The following is a 27,727-nucleotide window of genomic DNA, read 5'->3' as shown; positions in this document are numbered from 1 at the left end:
AAGATGTTTCTGAAAATACAAATGGAAATGGTTGTTCTTTCCTGGGACCCTCTATGAAAATTCCCCATAATACCTTACAGGTGAATGACTTTTCTTTGTGAAGAGCCAGTTCATTGATATTTTTAAGGAAGAAATTGTGCTGATGGCAAATACGTTTATCATGTAATGGTGCAAAACAAGTAGAAAGAATGACTAGGGCTTAACACTGGATGGCAATCAATTACCTGGCCAAGAACAGTTGCTCATCAGAGTGACTTAGGATATGCCAATAAAACTGAAAGTAGAGACCATGAGTATAGCAAAATAAATAAATAAATAAATAATAATAATCAATTTAAACTTTCTGTACAGTCTGGAAATGATTTTGTAGCCTGAGTAAAAGGTATAGAAACAAAACTGTTTAAAGAAACAGAAATTAATAGCCTATTTATTGATACAGAAGTAATTTGTAAGAGAAGCAGAACTCTAGAATAGAGTCAAGTGGAAAGGGGACTAGTTTGATTATAGAGTCTGTGTAGGGGTTCAAATGAAACTGGCCACCATAAGCTCATAGGGAGTGGCATTATTTGAAAGGATTAGAGCCTGCAGCTTTGTTAGCATTGGTATGGCTGACTGGGAGAAAGTGTGTCACTGGGGGTGGCTTTTGAGGTTTCAGTTGCTCAAGCTAGTCCCAGTGTCACTCTCTCTTCCTGCTGCCCACTGATCTTGATGTAGAACTCTCTGCATCCTGTGCAACACCATGTCTGCCTGCATGCCGTGTCATGCTTCCCACCATGCTGACTACGGACTAAACTTCTTACCTGCAGGTCAGGCCCAATTAAATGCTTTCCTTTGTAAGAGTTGCCATGGAAATGGTGACTCTTCACTGCAATAGAATATTGACTAAGACCGTCTGACATCCTCATTACATTTTTTTTTAACATATCGATTTGTATTAGAACACAAACCTGAGTGTTCTTATGGCAGGGAAGCCCTTAATTTATGATTAGGCCATTTTAAAACAATTTATAGTAATCAACAGTACCTATACAAAGTATTTCACTAGATAATATTGGTCATTTGAGATCTAGTCATATTGGTTATTAAAATTATGTTCTCCTCTCAGTAGAGAAGTTCAAATGCTTCAAATTAAATTCCTAAAGGCTAGAGAGATGGTTCAGCAGGATAGAGTACTTTCTGCTCTACCAGGGAGCATAAGTTCAGTTCCCATACCCCGCTCCAGGGGGAATATGATGCTTTCTTTCAGCATCTGCAAACCTACCCCCCAACATACACATTTAAAAATCTCTAAAATTGTGCCTACAGTTTTACTTCCATTTGCCTACCACCATAGAGAAATTGCTTTCGAATAAAAGGCACATATCAGCGTTTGCTTATTATTGATTTTGTTTCAGTACCAGCATTTAAAAACACAAAGAGGGCTGGAGAGATGGCTCAGTGGTTAAGAGAACTGGCTGCTCTTCCAGAGGTACTGAGTTCAATTCCCAGTAATCACACGGTGGCTCACAACCATCTGTAATGAAATCTGATGCTCTCTTCTGAAGACAGTGACAGTGTGATCATACATAAAATAAATAAATCTTAAAAAAAAAAAAACCACAAGGAGATGATATAAGGACTAATTTGACAAGTAGGAACTGAAAAACAGAGCTTGTGAAGAGAAGGCCATTGTGCAAATAAGGGCATTAAACTCTATGGCAAAACATCGTGTTCATCATTGAAGGAATTCAGGACAGGAACTCAAACAGGGCAGGAACTTGGAGACATATAAGTAATATAATCTCTTCCCTCCTTGAGTAGCCTGTGGCTGTGGTCTTTATTATAGCAATAGGAATCAAACTAGATTGGTGTGTTTTACATAATACATTACATACTTTTTTATAGTTTATTCATTTGTAAGTTTCTCTCAATAAATAAATGTATGTACATTTATTTTCATATAAACTCTCTGCAGCAGACTATAAAAAGAATTGACCTACCTTTTAGCTTAGGTTTTTTTTTTTAACAAAGTACTGATTTAGATTAGATAGCTAAACTGTGTGTATATGTTAAATGAAGGAATTTCAAACTATCTAAAGTGTACTTCATTTTCTGACTCTGAAAACACTTTAAACTTTTTTTTGGATACTTCCACTATGTTATAGCTTATTAGAGTTAATGTCATTGATTTAAATATCTCTCTGTAGTGGAACGCATCGGTAATGTTACTGTCAAGTCAAGCTGAGATTTTCATTAAGAAGTGCTTTCCCCTTTAATGTCAGCTTAACACATTTATAGAGGAAATATTTCAAAGTTCAGGATCTGCATGAGATGTTTCTCTACCTCTCACTTCCTTTTATCAACCCCCCAAATACAATGTTTCTGCATTTTATGCTATTACACTCTGTGCTGTCTCTAAATTAATGAATTCACATCTGTGGTTGCTTCCAATTTTGTGGAACATTGGCTATCATAAGAAGTAGATTGAATTTCAACATAAAAAGATAAGTTTATTTAAATAATTTGTACCTACATATCAACAGAATTAAATGAATGAGAATATTCATTTGAGTAACTTCTGTGCAGATCATTAAATGTGTTTCCTCTAAACATGTTTATGTGTTTTAAAATAAATCACAGCTAATTACTTCATGTCTGGTTTCTTATCAACATGCTTAAGTGCTGTCATATTTGGAAATAGAAATCACGGATACAGATCTTGTCCACAAACAAGTTCACAGCAATTATCCTAATCGTAGGATTGCACAAACTTTAACTCTTTCCACTGCTGATGTGTTCAGAATTCACTTTTCATATATCTTGAGTTTAAAGAAATGACTACAGAGAGCTATGTGTGTCCTATGTAAAGGTGCAATGAGGGAAATATTCAGAAACTATAAAAGAAATTTAAAGACGCTATCATGCTGAAAGAAAATTTCAATCTCCAGAGAGAGAGAGAGAGATGAGCAAGAGAGAGGCAGGACAGAGACCAGAAACAGATGGGTGGATGCATTGGAGGGACAATGGCATTCAAGTTTTATTTCAGCACAGCATAATGGTGATGAAAAAAAATCAAGCATCAGTTTTTCATTCTTCCTGTGGCTTAATAACTAAGAACAAGTTTGATCATTGAAATAACGACATTAGAATTTATCAGTGAGAGTTAATTATGCTATTATTGACCACTCTTAGAATTGAGTTGCTAAACATATCCAATATTAGATTGAGAAACAGGCATAAAGTTTCACTATTAACCTTTCTTAGAAATTGTTGAGCCATTGTGCTCCGTGTTTTCCCTGTATAAGAGCAGTCATTCAGAGTATCTATTCTGATACAATCAGGAGAATATAAGTTAGTCTTAGCTCAAAATACTAAGTGAAAGAATGCCATAGTAAGGCATTGGAGTGCTTCACTAAACAGGCAGTGGGTTCAGCCTTTGTACCAGGAAAATACAAACAGTATAGGCTAGAAAAACTAGAAGCATTTCCCTACAGCAAAGCAAAGAGAAAAAGAAAACCAAGAAGTTAGTTGCTATTTCTGCTTTTTTAGATCAAATATGTCAAATGTAAGGTCTGGGATCTTTTGGTCTTTATGCCATTCATTGAAGATAAACATTCTAATTTAGCTAGCAGCCTACACACAAGCTGTGGGAAAGGGCAACCAGCAAACAGGAGAGAGCACGTGTGAGCTCACCTTACTGGAGCTCCTATTATCTGAAGGAAAGTCCATGCTCCAGATGAGCAAGTGTGTCTATAAGCAAACACCGTCTTCTCTTTTCTCTCTTCCGGGGAAAATATAAAGCCAAACCAAACCAGGCATATTAATTTAGAAATGAGATCTATGTACCGAAGTCAACTGAACCCTGAAAGAAGATAAAAATGAGGTTTCCCTTACTAAGCAGCCTGCTCTCTAATCTCATGTGTGAAGGGCAAAGAAATAATGTTCTAGAACATTATGAGAAAACAGTTAAAAATCCTTTGAAATAGGAACAATTGTTGTCTGATATGAAAATGCAGAGGAGTGATATTTCTGATGGCAAGAGTCTAAGCTAAGGTGATTAATACGATTGAATTTCCAGCCTTGGTGCACATCAGGGTGAAACGATCCTCAATACCCTGCCCTGCGCAAGGTAATTTTCATGTCTGCTAATTCTCTGCTACAGCCTTCTTTGAAATAAAATCTATTTCTTATTCCCTTCCTCAACAATTGATGTTCCATTTGGAGGTTTATCAAAGGAAGAGCTATTGGAATGCATTTACATTCTGCAGATTTTGTTTTCCTAAGGACAGAGTGCGTCACAATACTCACTGATGTATAGCTCGGCAGTGGGGCACAAGAGCCAATCTTTATCTTCATGACTCTAAGTAGACATATCTCTGGATCATTGTGTATACCTCAAGGTTTACAATTTTTTGACAGTAATGTACTACCTATATCACAAGTTTATTTTATTTGTTTGATTTTTACAACCCATTCAAAATTTAAAACTCACACTTAGCACACTGACATAACACTAATTTTGGGTCAAATCTTTCAGGTAGCAGTTTCTAAATCTATAGATGGTTTGTTGCTAAATGGATATAGACTTCATTATTGACCAAAACATTCTTTTTTGTTTGTTTTTTCTTTATAATAATAATAATAATAATAATAATAATAATAATATATCATCATTGTTGTCATCATCATTATTGTCATCATCATCATTAATTTGTATATGTGTGGCTGTAGAGGGGAGCAGGGGGCAGCATGTCTGTTCATAATCATGCTTGTCCTAGATCTCACTATGCAAACCAAGCTGGCCTCAAGCTCACAGAAATCTGCATGCCTCTGCCTTCTGAATGCTGGTTATAAAGACATACACAGGCACATTCATGTAAGACTGAAGCACCTTATTTAGTACACAATTCTCTTTCTTCTCTCTTTTCTCTCTCTGGGCACTGATCGACTCTTTATCCTTATGTATCCAAGCCTTTTTCACATATCATTGCAATTTTTTTCTTTAAAATATTCTTCATCACTTTGTAATTAATTAGAAATTCATTCCTGGCTCAACTGTAGTCTGCAATTTAAAGTTAAATTGGTTTTAACTTAGGCAATGTTTTTCAATGTAGAGCAGGCTGACCTGGATCTCTCAGTCATCCTGCCTCAGCCTCCAGGGTTTTAGGATCATACATATGCACATCCACAACTAGCTCCCTAATTTGTTAACAAGCACAATTTTGTCATTCATATTTGGTTTTGGTGTAATATTTAGCAAGACTATCATCTCCTGAATAGTTGGTAATCCCTTCAGTATTCAATTATGGATAGGTGGAGGTTGCTAACCATATTTGAATGCATTGTTTCTGCTCGTGACTTGAACATTGCTTAAGCTTGCAAGGTAGCTAGCATTAGTTATCAACTTGATAGACTCTAGAACACCCTGGAAGGTGAGTCTAAAGACATGCTCCTGTGCCTCTATTTTAATGTCAGTAAGTGAAGTAGGAAGACCTCCGTGGGTGCCACAAACTTCAATGGCTGCCTTCTTGCACTATATAAGATGAAAAAAGAGAGCCAAGCACTAGTAAACATATTGTCTTCCCATAAAAACTTAGTGTAAACCTCTGCCTCAGGTTTTTGTTACCTCTATTTCTCCACCATGATACCTTAAATCAGAGCTAGAATACCATCTTGATATGTACCAGGAACGGTGCTTTATCCCATCAACAGGTAGGGAACTAAGAGACCTTGAATAGTCTTATACAGGAATAATCTCACTTTTTTTTTTTAAAAAAAAGAATAGTTATGTGCTTTTTAAAGAGGAAATAACAGCCATGAAAAATGATATGTTTCTCAGACACTTGCTCACCAGGGATTCTATTAAGCATTATAACTACATACACAAAAGGTAGGTTGTACCCATGTTACATACCTAACACTAAAATTTATCTACAGAATTTGCCAACACCACTTATATAAAAATTAGTAAAGATGAAATTTGAGAGAAGGTCTGAGGCTGGGAGCATGTGCTGATATGTGATTCTGAAAGTCAAGACACACTAGGAAGGATTCTACTGTTTAACATAGTAAAGGTTTGTTTTCTTGAGAAAACATGGCTTTTTCTTTCATATGCTCTGCATTCTGTATTGTTCTGTATAATACACAGAGAACTTAATAGTTGGGGAAAATAGTAACTTGCTTTAAAACAAATGAATTAAATATTGCCAATGCCTGTCATCTTGTCCCTGGGATAAACCTGCTGCACTTCAGAGGGATGACTGCAAAACCACACAAAGGAGTGGGAATCGTTTTCAGATTTTTTTGCTTACCCAAAATAATAATTACAAGTATTCTAATCAGATAAATGCAAGTCTTAATAGATTAATACCAACCCTTCTTTTTCAATTATAAGAGTTTATTTCATGCTACCGGGACCACCCAATATGCAAAGAAAATTTGTAGGTGGAATTTATTTTTTGAATTTAAACAAACATTCAGAAATGAAACCACTGCTCGATAGAGAAAGATGATTCTGTTAAAATAGAGCTTTTGAGAATGGGTGTGAGTCTGTCCTTACCCTCTGCCAGGAAAATCAAATAGATAAATATCTCTTTTAGAGTGATTCTGTCTGAGGGAAATTCTTAAACCCACCTGCCAATAACATCAAGTCAAGGGCTTTTCATGATATAACGCATGACAAGGAATGTCGTTTTTCTCTAAATCCTTTGCTAAGCAGTATGAATATTAATAGGTAATGAAATACCAATTCTAATTTGCAGCCAGAGAGTTTGTGCTATTCTTCTTGTGGGCTTAGTGAAAATGGGAATTTATGAGAACCTTGGAGGCTTCTTGAATAAGCAAGCCAAGAACTTTATTAAACAATATTATCCCTCTTGTCAAAGGGTAAAATCCTTACCTATTATGAATGAGTACTTAAAGAAGAAATATACATATTTTATTTTGTTAAATACTCCTATCAGTATACTATATATGTACTGGGATCAAGCCAGAGACTACTGTGTACCAGGGAAACGTTTTAATAATGAAAATACATCCCTACCTCTTGTCTTGAGAAAGCATAACTTTTTCAGCTATGTAAAGTTTCAATCTTTGATAAACATACAATAAAATATGTTTGGTTCAATTATTAATTTAAATTCAGCAAGGTATGTCCATGTTTAAATGGTTAAAATAATGTGTTGCTTAAATGATGGTTTTCAGTAACCCATAATATTTATTTTAACTTCATTTTAATTTTAGAGTGTTTTTTCAGAGACAGTGTTTCTCTTTGTGTAGCTTTGGCTGTCCTGGAACTCACTCTGTAGACCAGGCTGGCCTTGAGCACACAGAGATCCACCTGACTCTGCCTGCAGAGTGCTCAGATTAAAAGCATGGGCCACTATCACCCAGCCACCCATCATATTTTAATATTACATTTTTGTTAAGAGTACATAAATAAAAAGTCCAACCCAAAGTCTTATCATCCTAAATCTCTTGACTGAACTTCAAAACACTAACATGAATATAATGAAAACTTGAAAGTGCACAGGGCTATGGTAGAAACAAATTTGGAATTTGATCCCAGATGAATTATGCTTGTAAACACTTTTGAACAGGATCAAATATGAAAAGGGCAAGAATATTAAATATCAAAAGCAAGAAACATGTTGATGTAATTTCATCTGTACTAACCACATAGATATTTAAAATACTTTAAAATTATTAAATTGACATCCGCAAATAAATGCTGTAAATACAGTGACAAAGCAGTGAGTATTCATGTAAGTAAGCTGCAAGTTTACTGGCTGAGATCCTATAATATTTCCACTGTAGCTTTAATATGCTCTTTCTTCAAATGGCATTTTTCTCATCATATATTTTCAAAGCACAGAACTGGCTAAATTTACTATCAAAATATTGATATTTTGAACATATTCTAGTTTTAAAACAGTTAACAAATCCACTGCTCTGTCTTTCAGGGGGAAAAAAAAACCCAAGATTGAATTTTCTTATTTAATGATTTTTAAACAAAAAATACTTTTTGCATACTCTTATTTTAGGATTTGAAAATGTTTCTATAAAAATTAACCAGAGAGATTTAACAAACAAGATATTTCCAAAGCCCTTGTGAGTTTTAATTTGAATGCACAGTCTAGGAATTAAAGCACATCCGAGCAAAGAATCAGAAATTCTAGATCCATTTCTATCACAGGACTTACATATAAAAAGAAAAATGGCAAATTACGGACAGAAAATTAAAAAGAGCTGAGATTAAAGGATATTAAAAATGAGCTAAATTAAAATGCATTCATCCTTAGAGAGCAAGAGAAAAAGGAAGCAGATGTTGAGGTAAGAATACAAGTAGAACACTTTGCAAAAGAAAATAATGGAAAATAAAATCCTCTATACTTTCTTTAACTCCCTTTAGAAGATGATTTCACTACAAAATATCCTTTCACTTAGTCTTTTATAATTTTCTCCTAAAAACTGTATATACAGTATAGACAAAGAGATGGAAGGAAATTATCTTATTAAATTCAAAAACTATAGAACTTCAGAGGAGGTAGGTCAACATTCATTTTTAGAAAGAACAGAAGAAAGTTGGATCAAAGCCAAACTCAATAAACTTAGCAATCCTGGAGCACAAAAAAGGGCACAGTGCAGTTATTTTACAAATGTAAGCTGAAAGCAGTTATCAAGAGCTGCAGCTACTAGAAACTCAGGAATTCTGTGAACCTATAAAACAACAGATGGGCATCTGCAGCATATAAAAGAAACACCAGATGCTTGCGTCATGGGCATTACCTTATCGTAGTGAGGTTCTCTTAATTATAAGTCACAAGATGCAGATTGCATGCTGACATCTTAACTATAAACTACTGAAGATGGATTCAGAAAGGTCCAGACTGCAAGTACCAGTGAGGAGCCTACTATCATAAGTCAGTCAACATAAAAATGGTGGAGTTCTGACTACTCGAGGGGTGGAATGAGGAACTCTCTGGACTTTCTGTTGGGGAAGCATTGGCAACTAGGATGAAAGAATGCTTTGAAGCTATCTTTAAAAGCCTCTTGGAAATCAACAATGTCAAGAGAGTACATGAAAAGAAACAATAAGTTATAGAAATATTCATAAAAGTAGTGATTGACCTTGACCCCTGTACCCTTGACCTAGCTTAGCATTGTAGAATTTGTACTTTAGGTGGGTGTAGCTAAGATGACAGGACTCCTTGCCTTAGCTGCTGTCTAAGTGTATAGTTTCATCTTTGAGAGGTAGCCCTCAGCAATCCTCCTGCTCCTTGTGGAGAGTTCTAAACTAGTTAAGATTTGCTGAGGAATCCGAAACTATTCATTCTAGTCTCACTGATGAAGAACAGAATCTACTCTAGGAAAAAGAGAACAAGTTGTTTCTCAGAGTTGTAGTTTCATACCAGAAAAAGCAAGCTGGGCAGATCAGGGACTTCTACACTGATTTGAGACCCATCCTATAGATCCAAATACTGTGTTGAGAAAAACAACCCTAGTACTCACCTCCAATGTCTTTGCAGGAGAGATTTTACCAAGGACAGTGGGTAATAAGAGGAGAAAGCACAAATTTTTCCCTATGAAAAGCTAGATTTGGGGAGAAAAAGAATATATAATTAAAGTCCAAGGTCACTTTCAAAGATGATAAGTTTTGCTGGGTGTTGAAGAGGAGATTGTATCTTTAGATTCTTAATAGGCTACTCACAGACCAAACAGAGTTTAACAGAGAAAATCAAGGAAGGGCATTGAGAGTAACAATCCATGAATCTATATCTTCATAAATTGAACTCAAATAGTGTATTAATCTGCAACCTGAGGCAGTATAAGAAAGAGTAGTTACATTAACTGGTCATTACTGGAAGCTTGCAGGTGAGGAACCATCACAGGAAAGGTAGGTAGTTCAAGAAAAAGGTGCAGAGGGAACCCTGACCTAAATAGCTGTCTCCTCAAAGTGGTACTCTCCAAGAGTATCATTGAAATTGTGTACTTCAAGGAACTCATCTTAGGCTATTTGGTCACATTAGAAAGCACGTAATTAAATAAGGCAAAGAAGAGTCTAATGATGGGCAGAGAGTCAGGATGAAAACTCCAATAATGACTAGTTGAAATGTTTAGTTTTTAACAAAAGAATTATAAGATCTTCAAAGGAAAAGAACAGTTTGATCCATAGAAAATGAAGAAAGGCAGAATAATCTCCTTCAAAGGCTTTATCTGTTCAATTAATAAGAACTTAAAATTCACTTAAAGAAGCAAAGCACACAATACTCAATGCCATAGAATATGTAATATCAGTAACTACTCCAATAGGGAATATCAATGTGTTAGATACTATAATAAAGACTCAAACAGAAAATTTAGAATCCCAAAGTACCTTTATTAAAATGACAAAAGAATTTGTTTATAAAGTTCAACAGGAAGTTTATTATGACAAAATAAATAGTCAATGGATTAATAGAGACTATTGATAGATAAATTAATGGAGATTATAAAGTCCGAAGAAGAAACAGAAAAGAAGAAAGAAAAACGTTCAGTGGCACAGGGAACATAGAATTCCTTGTGAAGGGAACTGATGTATGTGAGATGGAAGTATCAGGAAGATTGAAAGTAAAGAAAAGTAAATTATGTCCTTCAAAGAGACAATATAAGAAAAGTCTCAAGTTTGATGAAAATCATTAAGGTATATCCAAGAAACTCAACAAACTTTAAAATAAACACAAAGAAACAGACAAACAGAGTAAATCTGTGTAAAGCTAAGGACATGAATATCCTGGCAGTAGTTAAATGAAGCTAATTACATTGAAGAAGAACACATGGAGGTTGACAGTTAACTTGTCATCAGAAAGCATGGAAGTAAGAAGAGGATGAGCAGACATAGTCAAAGTGTGGTAAGAGCAGCCATCAGTAGTCATTTGATATCCAGGCAATGCTACCTTTCAAAATGAAGGTGAGGTGAGTGTATCCAAATATGATGTCAGGCTTAGAAAACCCATTGCCAGCAACCTTGTCTTATTAGAAAAAAAATATATGAGTTCTTTAGGCTCACAGCAAATAGCAATAGAAAACCTAACATCTGCACAGCTGGTCATGAGCATGGCAAAGATGCTTATGGGATTGTTGCAAGCAATATAAATGTATATTCCTACTTATGTCACAAAAGATTTAGAAAGCAGTTGTCCAAAGCAATACACATGGAATTTTGTTTTGGGGTTACAACATATGGAAATGTTACACATTTCTAACAGCAACACGAAGGGGAGAAGGGGTGGGAGAATCTGAATAAAGCAGGTAAACAGCAAATAGAAGCTTACAGCCATACAAATAACAGAGAGAACAGCACACCGAGAAATCTATCAATATTCGTGTACTGGAATTTCTTACTTTGGGATTAAATATATAAACCTACATCCATGATTAATTACGACAATACAAGGCTGATGTTTAACAGGTACAGAATATGAATATCAATGATAGCAGAGATGAAAGGGAGAAAGGTAATTAACAGTGCCATTCCCACATGTCTCTGGATTATGCCACTAAACAATTGGAATAGATGCTGAGAATATATATATGGTAAGCCCCAAACAACGGTTAAAAAATAAAGCAAAAGGTAAAGTAAAAAATATGTTTAGATAACCTAGGCCGATAGGAGTGCAGAGAGACTGAACTGGCAACCAGGGAGCATGCATGGGACCAACCTAGCCCCTCTGCACACATGGTCGAGTAGTGTTGCTTGGTCTTCTTGTGGAACTTCTAACAGTGGGAACAGGAGAAGTCTTTGACTCTGCTTTCTGCCTTTGAGAACCTTTCTGCCTGCTGGGTTGCCTCATCTAGGAGGTACCTAGTCTTATTGCAACTTGATATGCCGTGGATGGTTGATAGCCATGGGAGGACTGCCCTTTTCTGAATAGAAACGGAGAAGTGGATTGTGCCTGGGGGAATGGGAGGTAGGGGAAAGATGTGGAAGGAGAGAAGGGGTGGGAGATGCAGTAAGAGATGTTAAATAAATAAATAAAGTGATAGAAATTATAAAAAATGCAAACATGATAATAAAAGAAAATGAAGACATATTCAAACCTAACAGCTACACAGTGTCTAGAGGGTAATCAACAATAAGGAATACCTATATTGAAAATGAAACATTTGAAATTCATAGCATACTTTTTCACCATAAAATAAAAAATGAGCAGCATATCAAACATAAAGAAGCACAGGGAAAAATTTAATTCACAATTAATGATAAGAACAAAACAGTAAAGACAGGATCCACTGAAACCAAAATGTGGCTCTTAGAGACTTTGAAAAGAATCAACAAACTAGGAAAGCTGTAGATAGAAAAACAAATAGCTCCTCCAAGTAAAGAGCAATCAGAATAAAACAAAAGGAAAACAAAACCACAACAACCCTAGATCTAAATGTAAAAGTCAGAAGTATAAATAGTAGCAACAGTATGAACCATAGTAATAAAAATTGCCACTACAGAAGGCTTTGAATATTTCATAGCAACAATGTTAGTAAGCTTACATCAAATTGATCATCTAATGAAAACAACCTGCCAAATGGACTCAATTAGAAGTAGAAAATTACTATAACATATCAGTTGTCTTGATAACTTAAAAAAAATCTCACAAAGAAAATCCAAGGCTAAATGACTTTACTGGTGGGAGCCACCAAACTTGTAAAGAATTACTACCAAATATCTACAAATAATGCACAAAATTAGAAGAGGGTACATGATACCTACCACGCAATTTTCTGACTACATACCCGTGACTTGTTTAATGATAGGATTATTTCCTGAGAAGTTTATTCATATGTGATATTGTTATGTGAACACACAGCATAGAGAACAGCTTCACAAAGTAAGGTAGTTGCATTTAATGGCAGGATTTATAAAACCACTCTCATGTATTTAGTTTGATACTACCCAAAACCTTGCAGTATGTCATGTAATTGTAGATAAAAAAAAAAAAACAACACACACACACACACAGCAAGGCACTAGCTGGAACAGTCAGCAATGTACAGATGTGGGTGTATTACACACATCACAGCTAAGTGATATTTGTCCCAGAAATGCAAAGCTGTCTTACCAGTTTACAATCAGTTAGCATAATACACTATCCAAGGAAGCATGCATTAGCCAGACAAATAGACAGCAAAACTCATATATATATATATATATATATATATATATATATATATATATATATATATATATATATATATATAGCTGAGTAAGAATAGGCTCAGGTTTCTTAGTCATCAGTATCTATTGAAATCTCACACATGTGTTTAATGATGAAAGTTGGACTCTTTTTCTTAAGCAGCAAAACAAGGATATTTGCAATTGCTATTTTCACTCAAAATTACCTCAGAAGTTCTAGTTAGGGAAGTTGGGAAAACAGCAAACTAAAAATGTGACCAAACTGGCAAAGAAGTGAATCTGGCTCTTTGCTTAGGATGTGATCTATGTACAGTCAAACACAAGTAATCAAGCAAGCTCTGAAATAATATAAGTAACCAGCAAAGTTGAAGGCAAAAGGTAATTGTACTTTTGTAAACAATAATTAAAAAAAGAAAATAAATAATGTAACATGAACTGAAGAAACAGTTCCATAAATAGAGAAGTAGTCTTCCTCAGGGGAAAAAAATCACACCATACGTTATCTATGCCAAATGCTCCTCTCAGTCCTGAAAAAATAGATACACAAGTAACATATAGACTTAGCAAGTTGTATTTATGTATTTAGTAAACACACACACATACACATATACACACATGCACACACATACACACACACAAACACACAACCACATGACAAAAGTTAGAGGAAAAGAGGCCATGATTCTGAGAAAGAACAGAAGGTGCTCATGAGGGGATTTAATGGAAGAATATTTTATTATATTATAATCTCAAAAGATAAAACTATTTAAAAATAGGAGTGAGAATTCATTGTCACTAGGATGGCTGTAATGAAACAGAGAGTAATAAGGTTTGGAGAGTGTATTGTAAAGTCTCCTCTTTTGCTGCTGGGAGTATAAATGGTACCTGTACATAGGAGTGGGAACAGTGAGCAGTTAATAGAATGCTAAACTTAGAATTACCCAATGACCTAGACTTAATGCAATACCACTCCTGGAAAGTACTACAGAGAAATCATAGTGTGGCTTCATACTGTCAGTTGTATCTGAATGATCATAGTGGTATGGTAATGATAACTAAAAGTAGAAATTAACTAGCGTCTGGTGGGGTAAACAAAATTCAATATTGCAGTGCAGTAGAGTATCCTTTGACAATGAAATGGAAGTTTCCAGCATACGTGCTTCTTGAAAACTGTATGCTAGGTTAAATAAAAAAAAAAAAAAACAGATCATAAGTTATATGAATTCATTTATTTAAAATATTCAGATAAAGAATCTTTAAATGATGAAAAGCATTTTAAGTTTTCAGATTAGCGAGCTAGGAGAGAAGAATGTATACTGGAAGGTATGAATTTTCTTTAGCAGCTGATAAAATTAAGGCGAGGTTTGAAAAAATGTAAAGAAACTTACTGGAGATGACACTTTATATGTGTAATCTGTATCATATGTTAATACCGCTATTAGTGTAGTTTCTAAAATGATACAGTGAAAACTTTGATGAAGTAGGTAATGTTTTGGGTGGCAAGCCTGGAAGAGTCTCTTGTTGATGCAACTATTCGAGGAGAGAAAGCACAGCATAAGATAAATCTAATGGTTTTGGGTTCGGGGGTTTTCATTGTCTCTAGGCTTAAAAAATGTTATTATATTTATTTCATGCTCAAATATCTTTAAATCAATGAAACGACAACAATTTTGAACAGGATTCCCTACTTTACTTGGAGTCACATGCAACAGGCATCAAGCCTAGTGGCTTCAAATGGAGTCTGTCCCCTGCTGTTCCTTTCCTAATTTCTTTTCTGCTGTGTGTGGAATGGAGCTAGTGCCTGGCTCCTCCTGACCAGTGCATGATGCACATGACAGGTATGACTTCTGCATGGAGACTGAAAATCTCTTGTTCTTTGTTTTAGAGTACCATCCTGTCACACTGTGATTTTCCCACTGGAGCAGCTCCTATGGTCAGGAAATCAAGGTAGATCTAGATAAAAACCTGGTGGGAAAATGATGTCCTTATCTCAACAAATGAGAGCTTAGCAGTGGTCTACCCTCCAAGTAACCTCAAGATCACCTGCCGCCAGGACTGAACCCTTGACCCTCATAAAAGAGTAGGCCTGCAGTATCCTGTTAAATCATAACCTCCAGAACTATACAGACTGCTTCAAAGCTAGTGCATATTTAAGATCTTCATTTTGTGGGTAATTCACGATAGTTGTCTAGTGCACTCAATTTCCTGAAGGAGTAGACAGGAGAATTTTTCTAAATGGGTATGTGTTCCACAGGACCTCTCAGCAGCTCAACTTATTATTAAGATCATCACTTATTTATTATGCTAAATAAACAATATAAAATCTACCCCACTGACAGCATTTAAAGTGAGCAATGTATTAAAATTTGTTGTTTATAGAGACACAGTTTCGCTTGGTGAGCTAAGATGCATTTCTCTTGCTCTGCTGAATTGCCACTCCTTCGTTAGCAGCCTTCTATTTTATCCTGGACCCCAGCCACTGGAAACCACCATCCCACTACTGGGTTCTTTGAACCTGACTTTTACAGAGTGTTGTAGGAGTTGTCTTTACAGCATTTGTCCTCTGTGCACATTGTCACATGTTGACTAGTCTCCTTCTCTAGACCTCTGTGCTTTTGTTTATTTAATAACTGTCATTGTCTGACCCAAGTCATCTGTATGCTTGTCTATTCACTCTTCTGTCTTACTCATTGTTGATTCTCTGAGATACACACCTTTGTCCAACTGTGAGAAGTGGTAAACAAACTAATAAATCTTATCACAATTAAATAATACTCTTGTATTTTCCTTATTCCTCGTCTCGGATTATTTGTTACAGTCAACATTTTACAAACTGTAGCTGTTTAGTCATTGTGTGTGTCATTGTTTTCATGCATGTGCTACAGCACCTGTGTAGAGATCAGAGGTCAACCTGAAGGGACCTACTCTCTTTTAACATCCGTGGGCTCTGGGATGAGGCTCAGCATTTAAGGCTTGATGACAAGCACCTTCACCCTCTAAGCATCTCATCCAAAACATTTTTGATACATGTTTGCTGCATTGCACAAGGCTGCATGTTTTGTAGGAGAGTAAAGCTATAACTCATATAGATGGACAGGAAGCACTGTTTTACCGTACTGTGCCAACAGGACCACTCTGATTCCCTTTCAATACGTCAGTTACGCAGCTGATGCAGCATGAAGCCTGTTTTAGAATTTTCCATTGTTGCTAGCTGATAGCTACTTGTGGGTTTGAGGTGTGTGTTGGTGTACATATGTAGGTGAATATGTACTTGTGTGTGCTCATCTGGAGGCCAGTGATGATCCTGAGTGCTATCTTCTTCAGCTCTCCACATTAGCTCTTGAGACACAATCTCTAACGGAACTTATACATCATTGTTTAGCTAGGCTGGCTTGTCCCTGAGCGCTAGTGACCCTTCTTTCTACCTTCCAGTATATGCCATACTTTATACATGGGTGTCATAGTTTAGTCTTCATGCTTGCACAAAATTCCATTCTACTCACTGAGCCATCTTGTCAATCGCAAGCTTGTTTTAATGAGAATAACTTAAATGTTAACATTTTCATGGGAGGAATATTGGATCTCATTATGAAATAGGTGTATGTATATTTCATAAATATGTGTAACTTTTAAACAGCAGAACTCAAAACCATTAACTTAAAGAATCTTCAGTTACTTAGTGTAAATAAGAGACTTTACTAGTCAGTAAAATGTGAGGGAATAGCATCATTATAAAAACGTTAGCAGTGAAGACAAAGTGCTGGTTCTTTTCCCTTCAGGATATTTTCTCATTTGAAATAATCAGTGGACTGAAAAGCCCCACTGGCTTAGAAACTTTAATGAGTGTGCATGCTAAACTTAAATCAACAAAACACATTTTTCCACATGTCTATTGTGGAATAAAAATAAATAATTCAGGTTTATGCTTCAGGCATTTTTCCCTCTGTGATTGAAATAAAGATGTAGATTAAATCAGAGATGATTTTTGGTCATTGTTTCATTAGTTCCTTTCCTGTTACCCAATGTCTCTGGTTTTCTTCAGCCTTTGTTGTCATCTCTGAAACTTTGCTGCTGTTTATTGACACACTTAGGCAGCTGAGTGGCAACAAAGATCTGTGATTTATTATAGAAAAAAATCTTAGGAACAGTTCCTCCCATTTTTCAGTCATATCAAGTAAAGGACACTGTCACTAGTGTATCTTGATTGACTACACTGATGAATAAATTAACACCTTCTGTGCAAACATATAAACATACATACACATGCATGGCAGATATATTCATGTATCAAGCTTGTACATGCATACCTAACACAGAGTTAATTTGTACTCTCAGATCAAGTGCACATCTTCCCTTCGTGCCCACTACATACATACAGATACTTAAGTGCATGTACTTAGCTTAAACAATGGCACAGTTTTATATTAGTACTGCTCCTTGCAGAATAATGAAGGGGTAAATAAACACTCATTTAATGTGTTATTGCCATGATTTTTAAAACATGTTCTAAGAGAATGAACCCTTTCCAGAGAGATTCCAGAATCCTGCAGTTATGGCCGTTCTGATTTGGTTAAAAAAAAAAAAAAAAAAACAACAACTTTTTTCTACAAATATCACATCAAGGTCTTACTAGTACATTTGACTACTGTTTGGAGATGTTATAGAAACCAGCATGCTTTTGAAACTGACAATCCACTATCACCCATAGTCCCATAAAGGAATAATTAGGAATGTTAGGATACAATTTTTAAGGAAAGAATTTAGCACATTTGGTTTTTATGCATATAAATGTTCATTTAGTTGAAAAATGCCTTTCCATAATTGCTTCAGTTGCAGCCTGCTGAGGATTTCAAGATGTTCCATTCAAATTTGGGGACTGATGTTGTCAGTTATCACAAATTTTAGAATTGGAATTGATCAGTGGCATTATCTGGTCCAGCGCTTTTCCTTTGGCAGATGAGTTGATGTAAATTAATTATCTAAAGAAATTTGTGGTGTAGAGAATGAAAAACAGAGCCATTAGCATTCAGGGGAAGAAAGTCAAGCATGAAGACATTAAATAAGTTGCCAACTTTATTAAAACTGGTTACAAGCAGTTGGGACTAATTTTTAGCCTGCCAGCATCTCACTGGTGCTTCTTACTGCCCGGTGCTATCTTCATCCTGTTGATGGTTTCAAAACGTTACTGGGCATATAAAGATAATTTTATAAGAAGAAAATATTTCTTGACTCTGGAAAGGACTCATATGGTCATGCTCCATTGACAGGGAGGGCGGGGCATTCAATGACAATGCTTAATTTGGACTTTTATGGCACTGAACTCTGAGAGGAAAGGACAATGTCACCGCAATGTGTGTATTTAATAAACTTCATTCAAGTTGTAATACACTACATTAAGTTATAATATTTTGACTTTGAAACATAATAAAATCTCTTTTAAACAAAATATACTTAAAGGTTTTAGAGTAGCTTCTAGCATCACTGAGTAACCAAACGTAATTGCTCTGAGTGGCCTCTAAAAGCTCCCAACATTTCATTACAAAGCAATTACATCAGAGTCTTATCCAGAGCTCTCAGCATGGTGGGAAGAAAAAAATTACACAAACAAGTGAAATCAGCCATTCTGAAATATAACCTACAAATCTAGAGAGCCAGGCTGCTGAGTGGCAGTAGAGATAGATGAATTTAAGAGGAGAGATAAGCATGCTTGGTTTTCAAAGTAAGCATACTAGGAGTATTTAGTTGCATGTTTGTTGTCAAGTAGGGCAAATTTACTTTTAACAGTTATAATCGTTGTAATGCTACTTAACAATATGGAATATTTTTAGATAGTGTCCATACATTAAATATTTTATAAATCCATATTGAAAAATATATGCATATATCTACTTAAAGCAATATACAACTACATATTTGTATTTAGAAATGAGATCATTGGAGCAACAATACATGAAGACAGTTATGTGCTGTTTGACTGTTGTGACCCTCATATATGTATCTGCATAGCAGTCCCTGGTGGTAATTCTTCCTACTCTCTTTGTGTATGTGTGTGTCTGTGTGTGTGTGTGTGTGTGTGAGAGAGAGAGAGAGAGAGAGAGAGAGAGAGAGAGAGAGAGAGAGAGAAAGGGAGGGAGAGAGAGAGAAAGAGAACAACAAGCCGAAGAAGGTTAAAGAGATTTGTTCTATATCAAGCAGCAATTCACTGAAGGACAGAGTTCATGTAAAGGGTTTTAATACCCTAACCCATGATCTTAATCACATATTAATTTTCATGGCTATACAAGCCTGACTGCATGGAGTCTCATGCCTCAGTATCTCAGAAAGAAAGTATTCTTTTAAAATAATAACAAACAACTAGGTACAACTTCATGAGACTCCGTTGTGTGCATTTGAGGGCTATGCTTCCAAATTTGACCTTTCAAAACAGATGGTTTCTGCAATGGCAGAAGTTCAGTTCAGAGGGGAGTTGTAAATAGTTAGTATGGGGCCCAGAACCGAGCTCCAAATGTCCCACCCCTTTTGTAATAACATGCCTCATGAGAATGTTCACCTGACTATTTTTCTGAGGAAAAGATTTCTGTCTCTTATTAAATTTTGAAAGGATGCAGAGCTAAATTAATACCTAAAACAAGGCAAACTTCTTCACTAAGGCAATATAGAAACAAATTGGGCTTGAGGCAGTAGAATCTCTTTCCCAACTCCATTACACAATGGCGTGGAAAGCGGCTCACAGTACAGGATTGGGGTAGTAATCAAATAACATCTTACTTAGGGTCCTGAGAATTCAAACTTCACATTTTTTATGGTGCAAAATATTATAGTTACTTCATTGGTTTCTTCAATTATTAAAAATTGTGTATAAATATATAACATTTTCTTCATCCATTCTTCTTGAGGATGCAATATTAATCTTACCTAGGTCCTTTGCATATATGTTAGCTTGGTATTGTTTTGAGTTCTTGTAGAACTCCTCTAAGAGTGGTGAGCAAGGACTGTCTCTTACTCTTTTCTATGCTTCTGAGATCATTTTCTTCCTATTAGTGACCTCATCTAGCCCATTAAGACCCCAACTTAATGTGCCTTGTTATGCCATGTTTGGTTGAGATTCCTGGAAGGCCTGTTCTTTTCTGTCTAAAAATGTAGGAAGAGTGGATCTGGAGGAGAGAAGAGTTGCAGGGGACTGGGTGGAGAGGAGGGAAAGGAACTGCAGTCAGGATGTAATATATGAGAGAAAAATAAATAAACACACACATGCATGCACTCACACACAAACTATCATCTGTCTGTCTTTCTATCTGTCTGTCTGTCTGTCTGTCTGTCTGTCTGTCTGCCTATATCACTTAGTTTAGATCACAAGAAAAGGTAACAGTCTTCCCCTAAGTTATGGAGATGTCTCTTTCTATCACAGGAGAATCTAGTTGGGAAAACTTTGGAAATCCAAGTCTCAAGCCTTTGCCAATCTACTGATTCAGTAATTGGGAGTAAGGGCCTCCCATCTGTGCATTTTAATGATTGAATATTTTATTGGAGAAAAAGACACACCAAACTTTGAAAGTAATTGGTGAAAAATTTTATTTTAGCCATACTTACAAAAAGCAAGTTTTGAGAAATAATTATAGTTTTATACTAGAGGAAGTATGATTTTATTTTTAGTTAGTTTGTTAGCTTCTTTATTTCTCTCTCTTTTTCTTCTTTCTTTCTCTCTCTTTCTCTCTCTCTCTCTCTTTCTTTCTTTCTTTCTTTCTTTCTTTCTTTCTTTCTTTCTTTCTTTCCTTCCTTCCTTCCTACCTACCTTCCTTTCTCTTTTCCTTTTTCTGTGTTTTAGATGTTAGAAGAAACCTTCCGTACATTATCAACTTCTAGAACATGGCCTTGAAAATACACCAATTTTTGTTACTATGTATAGAGCCCATACATTTTGCATATTTATGTACATAAAATAAGCATTTATAAATATGTGTAACAATATCATGCATAATAGCCACACATACCTGTCACAGAATATAAAAAGCAACCTGAATCTCAAATATCTGTAATGTTCTTTATGGTTTTTTTTTCATTCTCTTTTCCCAGGATTCTACCAAGTTTATTATTTCAGAAGCTGTTATTAGATCATAGCCGTAGTGGAGGAATGCCACAATCATGTGTACTCACCAGGGCAAATTCTTTGTTGAGAATCATCTGTTCCACTAAAGATGACTCATTGTGGAAGAGGTGGGGCTGCATGTGACTCCACATGTGAGGAAACCACCAGAACTCATCCACAGACCCCAGCAGAAGGTCATCGCCTTCATCTTCTTCTTCGGTTCCTATAAAACAGGAAGTGACAGTGTCTGTTTGTAAGATTTGTTTAATCATTCATGCTACTTTCTAAACAGAAAAAGAATGAGTTTAGTATAAGTTACATTAGAGACTAGAGGCATGAATAAGGTGTGGTGGTCTCTGGCCCTGCTGACCACAGAGGAGGTAGTATGAGTACTCACTACTGATGATGTTTAGAATTGTGAGCAACTAGTGGCAATAAACAATAAACACACACACACACACACACGGAGGGCTTTTGGTGGGAGTGTATAATGTATGTACATATTATTTACAATGATTTCTTAATGTATATAAGGAACTTGATCAGAGGAGGTCACTCCATTTTCTCAAACTTTTTTCTATGTGTGCCTACAATTGAGTTAGTAATTTAATAAAATTTCTTTTGATTATAAAAATGTCATAAATTTATTGAAGGTTTGTGAGAATACAGGTAATACAGGCAAAATAAAATGACATGTAAATAGTACATCTGACATAGCTATCTTTTCGACCTTATCAGTGGGAATTATTTTTGTATTTATCATTCAAATCTTTTAGCCTTTATTTTAAAGAATAAATATTCTGTAAGTACTTTTGCCTACTCATATGTCAAGTTAATATCATATATATATACATATATGTAAGTCCAATTTTAATTCAACTTTGCTTTATAATAAAGTTCTATAATGCTATTCTCATTATAGAAACAATTTTAGCCCAGTGAACAAGATGAGCACTGTGGTGCTATTATTCAAATCACAACAGAAAACCTATTTCTACGAGAATTCATCAGATTGCAGCTATTTAAAACATTTTTTTTTGCCATATGAAGTTATATTTTGTAGAATTTTATAAAATTTAGGCAAATTTTAAAATGTCATGAATCTATTCATGTAATAATTGTTATTAATTTCAAACTAAACTATGTAAGTAAATTAAAACTGTTCTGGCTTCTGATATGTCCTTGTTTAGTTTACTCTTTGCTAACACATTATGTTTAATAGATGGGTGCTCTGTTTTTTTTTTTTTTTAGATTAAAATAGGGGACTATGAATTAATGTAATATTAAAGAGTTGTTCCATTTGTGTGTTCTATGAAAAAGATTTCCTCAGTCATGGAAGAAATGGTATGAAGTAGGGACTGCACTTTGGGCTCAATTCCTGGAAGTGAGTCCTTTCTGTTCTACATAATCAACTATTTGATCTTGAATAAATATAATTCTGAGTCCCAGTTTCTTTGTTTAAAACAAAGATGAGAATACTTTTGTCATAAAATTTTAGTAAAGGGTCAATAAGATGGACTGAAAAAAAGTTCTTCATGTTGTGACTTCCAGATAAAAGTGCAATGCTCCAAACATCTGAAAATCAAATCAGCTGTTTAATTGCTTGACTTTTAATTGATATATTTTCCCACATTCTTAAAGATTTAGCTTGTATAGATCATACCTTTTTAGTCAAACACTAGGGTCTTACTAAACTGTACTTGTAGCATATTACTATCCTAGAACAATGGATAATAAAATAACTTAATTGTACTGTCTTGAAAATAGTTGGCCTTAGCCTTCTAGCATGTAGAGTTAAAGAATAGAAGTCTGGATATTCATGAAGTCTTATGAATGAGATGGGCAGACAACATTCATACATTTTATAAGTTGTCTAAAACTGTTGGCATCAGACTCACAGTTCATTGACTTTTTGTTGTTGTTGTTGTTATTGTATGAGGATCATCAAATGTTGAAATCCAAGACAAAAATCATGTATCATTTCCACTGGCTCAATGTTTGTGCTAGGTGTTTATTATGTGTGTAACTAAACAGACTGAACCATGGCTTTGAAAGATTTACTAATGTGACAAGTGAATAAAGAATTGCAAGTTCCCTATCCCTCAAAAAACCAGCCTGTTTCTCTCTTAGTCTAGAGTGTTTGGGTCAATTACTCAATTTGTAGAATATTGATATAAACATTTAAATGACTGATCATAAAATAGTAGCAACTTTATATCAGAGATTATGCTAATTTACAAACACTCTAGGCAAGGTTGAAAGTGACATTTTCAGCTTCCTGCTTTTTAAGCATCATAGATTAATTTCTGTCAACCTTCCTCTTATTTTATGCTGGTCATATAATTTAAAGCCACATGAGGTTGACCCTTGACACTTTATATAGCTTAATAAAAAATATGATAGTGAGCCATGCTGGTATGCCACAGTAGAATTTTAAGTGATTTCAAATCTAAGTGAAAAATGGTACTTTTTGCCAATCAAAGCCCATACCTCTACAATACTCATGTATGCTTAAGTAACAGGCTAGAATGTTATTTGTACTTCATAATGACCACACTGAAACCAATTAAAGGTATTAGATTAGCTGCGCTCCAATAAAACTTTTACTTCTTATTTAAACATGATATTTCTTTTCTTGTTTCCTAGGGGTTTTAAGTCAGAGTCAAGTACACAAAAGATTACTTCTTGTCATTAATTTTTAAGGATCATTGTTGTGAAAAAATTACATGCTTCTGAAAGTTCTTTAGATCTGTCAACATGAGGTTTTTGATTTTGTGTTTGTCATTGCTAAGTACTGAACTCTGAACAAGAGGGAAGTGTTCTACTACAGTCTACAGATGGGGACCCCAAATAGACAATGCTTTCAGCAAGATTTGTTCTATAGATTAATGGATATAAAGGTGAAGCCATAAGAGTAAATAAGATTGAGAATATTTCATTGGTTCTTTCTTCTCTTTTTGCATAAAAACCTGCTCTTTGTGCTTGAAATCGTCTAATTTTTTAAATGTGAAAAAATATTTCTTAATTTTCTTTTTAATTAATGTCTGCCACAGCTTCACATGTGGATATATAACCACCTGTTTGACTCTTGTTAGTCAAAAACATTTATTAAAAGGAATCTACTATCTCCAAATTACAAATAGATAAAAATTAGTATTTCATAGACATTTATTTTCATAGAAAATACTTTCAAAAGTACTAATAATAAAAACTTACGAATTCATATATGGGAGGTCGTGTTAGTGACACAATTTTGGAGATGTGGAAACAGAGACACAGAAAGGTTAAGTGGTGTGTGCATATTTATATACTTGGTAAAATGTCAAATCCTTGAATTCAACACAACCAATCTGTTTCTATTGAGTGTCTTTTAATCCACAATGTATAAAAAAAAATAAAGAAAACCACAAAACTAAGGTAACAACTTCCCTTCTTTTATCTTTGAAGTTAACACATTTTTAATTAAGTGAAGTTTCAGGGCATAAACTGACAACTGGGGAAAACAATCCTAATTTAATTTCTAAACATGATTCACGACAATTAGTGATCAGATTTAGTCTTCTTGATTATTAAATTATAATAGTAACAATAATTATCAATACAAATCATGTCCAGTGAAAAATAGGATATATTCTCAGAAGGTGGCCTGAACTGCAGAGTTTTCAGTCAGTGATGCTTTCATGATGCATTTTCGATCAAGATGCAAACATTTCCAGACTCAAAAATTGCATTCTAAATCCCACACTTCTATTTTTTTCTGTTTAATCAGCACCACGTGTTTCTCCTTCAATCTGGTCCCTGTGCATGAAAGACTACTTGGGAAGAGTTAATGTGACATTTTAGGGCGAGATTGGCTTTAACATGTGAAGGTCAGAGAGGTAGACAGGTAAGAAACCATGATAAATGCAAATACATGGAGAAGTCTAATGCTTGCAGCAGTCGTCACTACTACACTAGAAACATGCGATTAAATGTCTTCCAAAACAATGAGGCTTATCAATCAGCATCTTTCATGTCTTGGGAAATCAGATCATCCGGGGAGAGAACAAACAAGGCTACCTGTCCATGGTTACACATCACAGCCATAAACACACAGAAGAAATGAACATTTTTACCTTTCAACCTTCTTTTCTATAATGTTAACTTTCCAAATAGGACTTGGACTAGGTAATGGTGAGGTATGCCTTTATGATAAAGGGTATCACAACATTCAGGTTTTGAGAAACCATTTGTAGCTTAAATGTGTTAATATGAACTCCATGTACTATGATTGCACACTTGAAAAATAATTTTTAATAGTCCTTTAGACAAAACAACACAGTTGTTAAATAAAGTTACATGTTTATGTGGAGAAAATTAAGTTTTTAAGATTTATGTATTTATGCATACATGTCTTATTTGCTAAGTGAGCTATTATAACAGTATAACATTACAGACTGTTTCTTCCATCATTTCTCAGTGAGGCTAGTTCAAATTCAAAGTCAATAAATCTGTTTAAAAGATATAATTGTAATGTATCTTTGGGGAGTATTTTAATAACTACCTTTGAAATATTAACAAAAAAGTGTCCTGTTTAATTTTTTAACGGATGTACATTGTTCACAGGCACAGGATGATAAAGAAGAAATGAGAAATACCATAACTTCTAGCAACATTAACATCTGGCAGGTTTAATATGTCTAAGTATAAAAAAGAAATAAGAGATGAGCTGGTTATGTAGTACATTTCAGCCCAAAGAATGGATTTGCTTCCACTACGAATCTATTTAAGACAAAATGGTACTGTTTGGTTATGAGCTCCAAATAATCTCATAGCTCTATACTCCCTCATGGGCAGACACAGTTATCACAGTTATCTGCTTTATGACATCATAGTTAGAGCTTCTTAGTGCTGAACTCATTTTTAAGGAGATTTTTTGAAGAAAATTTACAAAACAATGACTACTTCAAAACTGTAAGCTGGAATCACCTCACCTGTGCAGAGATGATGGTTCTATCTCTTTGCAAAATACCATTTAAAATGTACAATTATTTGATTTATCAAGTAGCCTAAGTACTAATGTCCATTCAATTATGTCAAACAAATTGAAGTATTCCAAAATAGAACAAAAAAAAATCACACATCAGAAAAAAACAAATAAGACATTTGTACTTCACTCTTCTAACAAACCATGCTGAGCTTTACATTCCACAGTCTCCCTGATTAAGGAAGCTGCACTTAGGATGGCTATAGGCTACTTTTTGCATGGGATATTTTTAATGAGTCAATAATCTGCATGAGTGCATGGAGATGACTGTGAAATATTTTTTGTTATGATGCTAGGAACCTACAGCTTTCTATCTTCTTAAAGCATTTAGCTTAAAGCCGAAATGCATCTGTAGGTGCTGATCTTGAATATCTTCTTTACAGAGACCCCAGTACATACTTTACTACTGTATTGTCCACCAATGTAAGACAATAAATTTTGTGTGAACATAGTTCTGTCATGTAATAAAGCACAAGGTTAATATTCTGAAGATAAAAACTCAAAATCTGAGTTTGAATGCAAAGAAGGAAGATGTAGAAGAATATAGAGCAAGAACATAAACACTAAGCCTGTTTTGAGAATTTATTCATGGGCTGAGAATAAACAGAAAGATAACTAGACTAGAGGTGGGAAAATGCAGGACTAATTTTAAGGATTTTAATGGATACCAGCACTATTAAGTGAAAATAGTTTTAGAAAAAAATTCTTCAAAGCAAGGTAAAGTAACAAGATGGTCTTTATACTCTATTGCCTTTCTTTGAGTTTCTAAAATTCATAATCCATCACCAGCTGTCTTCTGAATGAAAAATAACATATACAAAAGTATGTATCAACTCAAACATTTGATGGTTAAAAATGCTGCCCAATGAGGTTCATTATAGTAGCATATTTGTCATCATTATTGTCCCTACACTGAGCACTTGCTTATGAGATGCATACAAAAGGGTCCATAGGACACTTGGCACAGTGATGATAGTTCCTCTTATAGAATTCAAAAGCTAATTTTCCTCATGTGCTCTTGATTTTAGTAGTTCTTGTCAAAAATACAAATTCATTGGTTTTTTATTCAGCTACTCATACAATGCATCAATGTTGCCCCCTCATAATCAATATGGACATCCTACATCTTTTACTCATGGAACATTTAAAATCCTACATCCTGTTTATTATGTAGCTGCCTGAGAACACAAAGCTGCTTCTTACCTGTGTGGTAAAACTTCCCTGAAAATCCAAGGTTGAAGGTAAAATTTGCAACCTGAGTGCGCAGTAAATTTTGAGTCTCTAGTAATGCCTGAAATAAATAAGAAATTAACATGATTTTAGAAAAGTAAATACGAAGCTTTGGGATGCTTCTTTCACAATGTGTGTGCATGAGAGAAACAATAAGAGCTTTAGTAAGCCTTGCTGTCTGATGGGCTTTGATTGTGTATTCATATTGCAGCCATTGTAATTATTACGGATGTTATTT

At 34.9% G+C, this 27,727-nt stretch overlaps 1 protein-coding gene across 2 annotated transcripts in view; it reads right to left on the bottom strand.

Moving 5' to 3' along the window:
• The window catches only part of Ndst4 (N-deacetylase and N-sulfotransferase 4), a 307,194-nt gene that overhangs the window by 128,441 nt on the left and 151,026 nt on the right, over positions 1–27,727 (bottom strand). For both annotated transcript variants that reach the window (XM_076933217.1, XM_034500339.2), the window contains exons 3-4: positions 27,463–27,550; positions 21,302–21,456 (exon numbers count right to left, since the gene is read on the bottom strand). In XM_076933217.1, coding sequence (XP_076789332.1) covers positions 21,302–21,456; positions 27,463–27,550 — 243 coding nt within the window. The remainder of the gene's footprint in view (positions 1–21,301; positions 21,457–27,462; positions 27,551–27,727) is intronic.

This window comes from Arvicanthis niloticus, chromosome 4 (genome assembly GCF_011762505.2).
Source record: "Arvicanthis niloticus isolate mArvNil1 chromosome 4, mArvNil1.pat.X, whole genome shotgun sequence".
NCBI lineage: Eukaryota > Metazoa > Chordata > Mammalia > Rodentia > Muridae > Arvicanthis > Arvicanthis niloticus.
The sequence above is the reverse complement of the archived record's forward strand: the minus strand, read 5'-3'. Positions and strand labels throughout refer to the sequence as shown.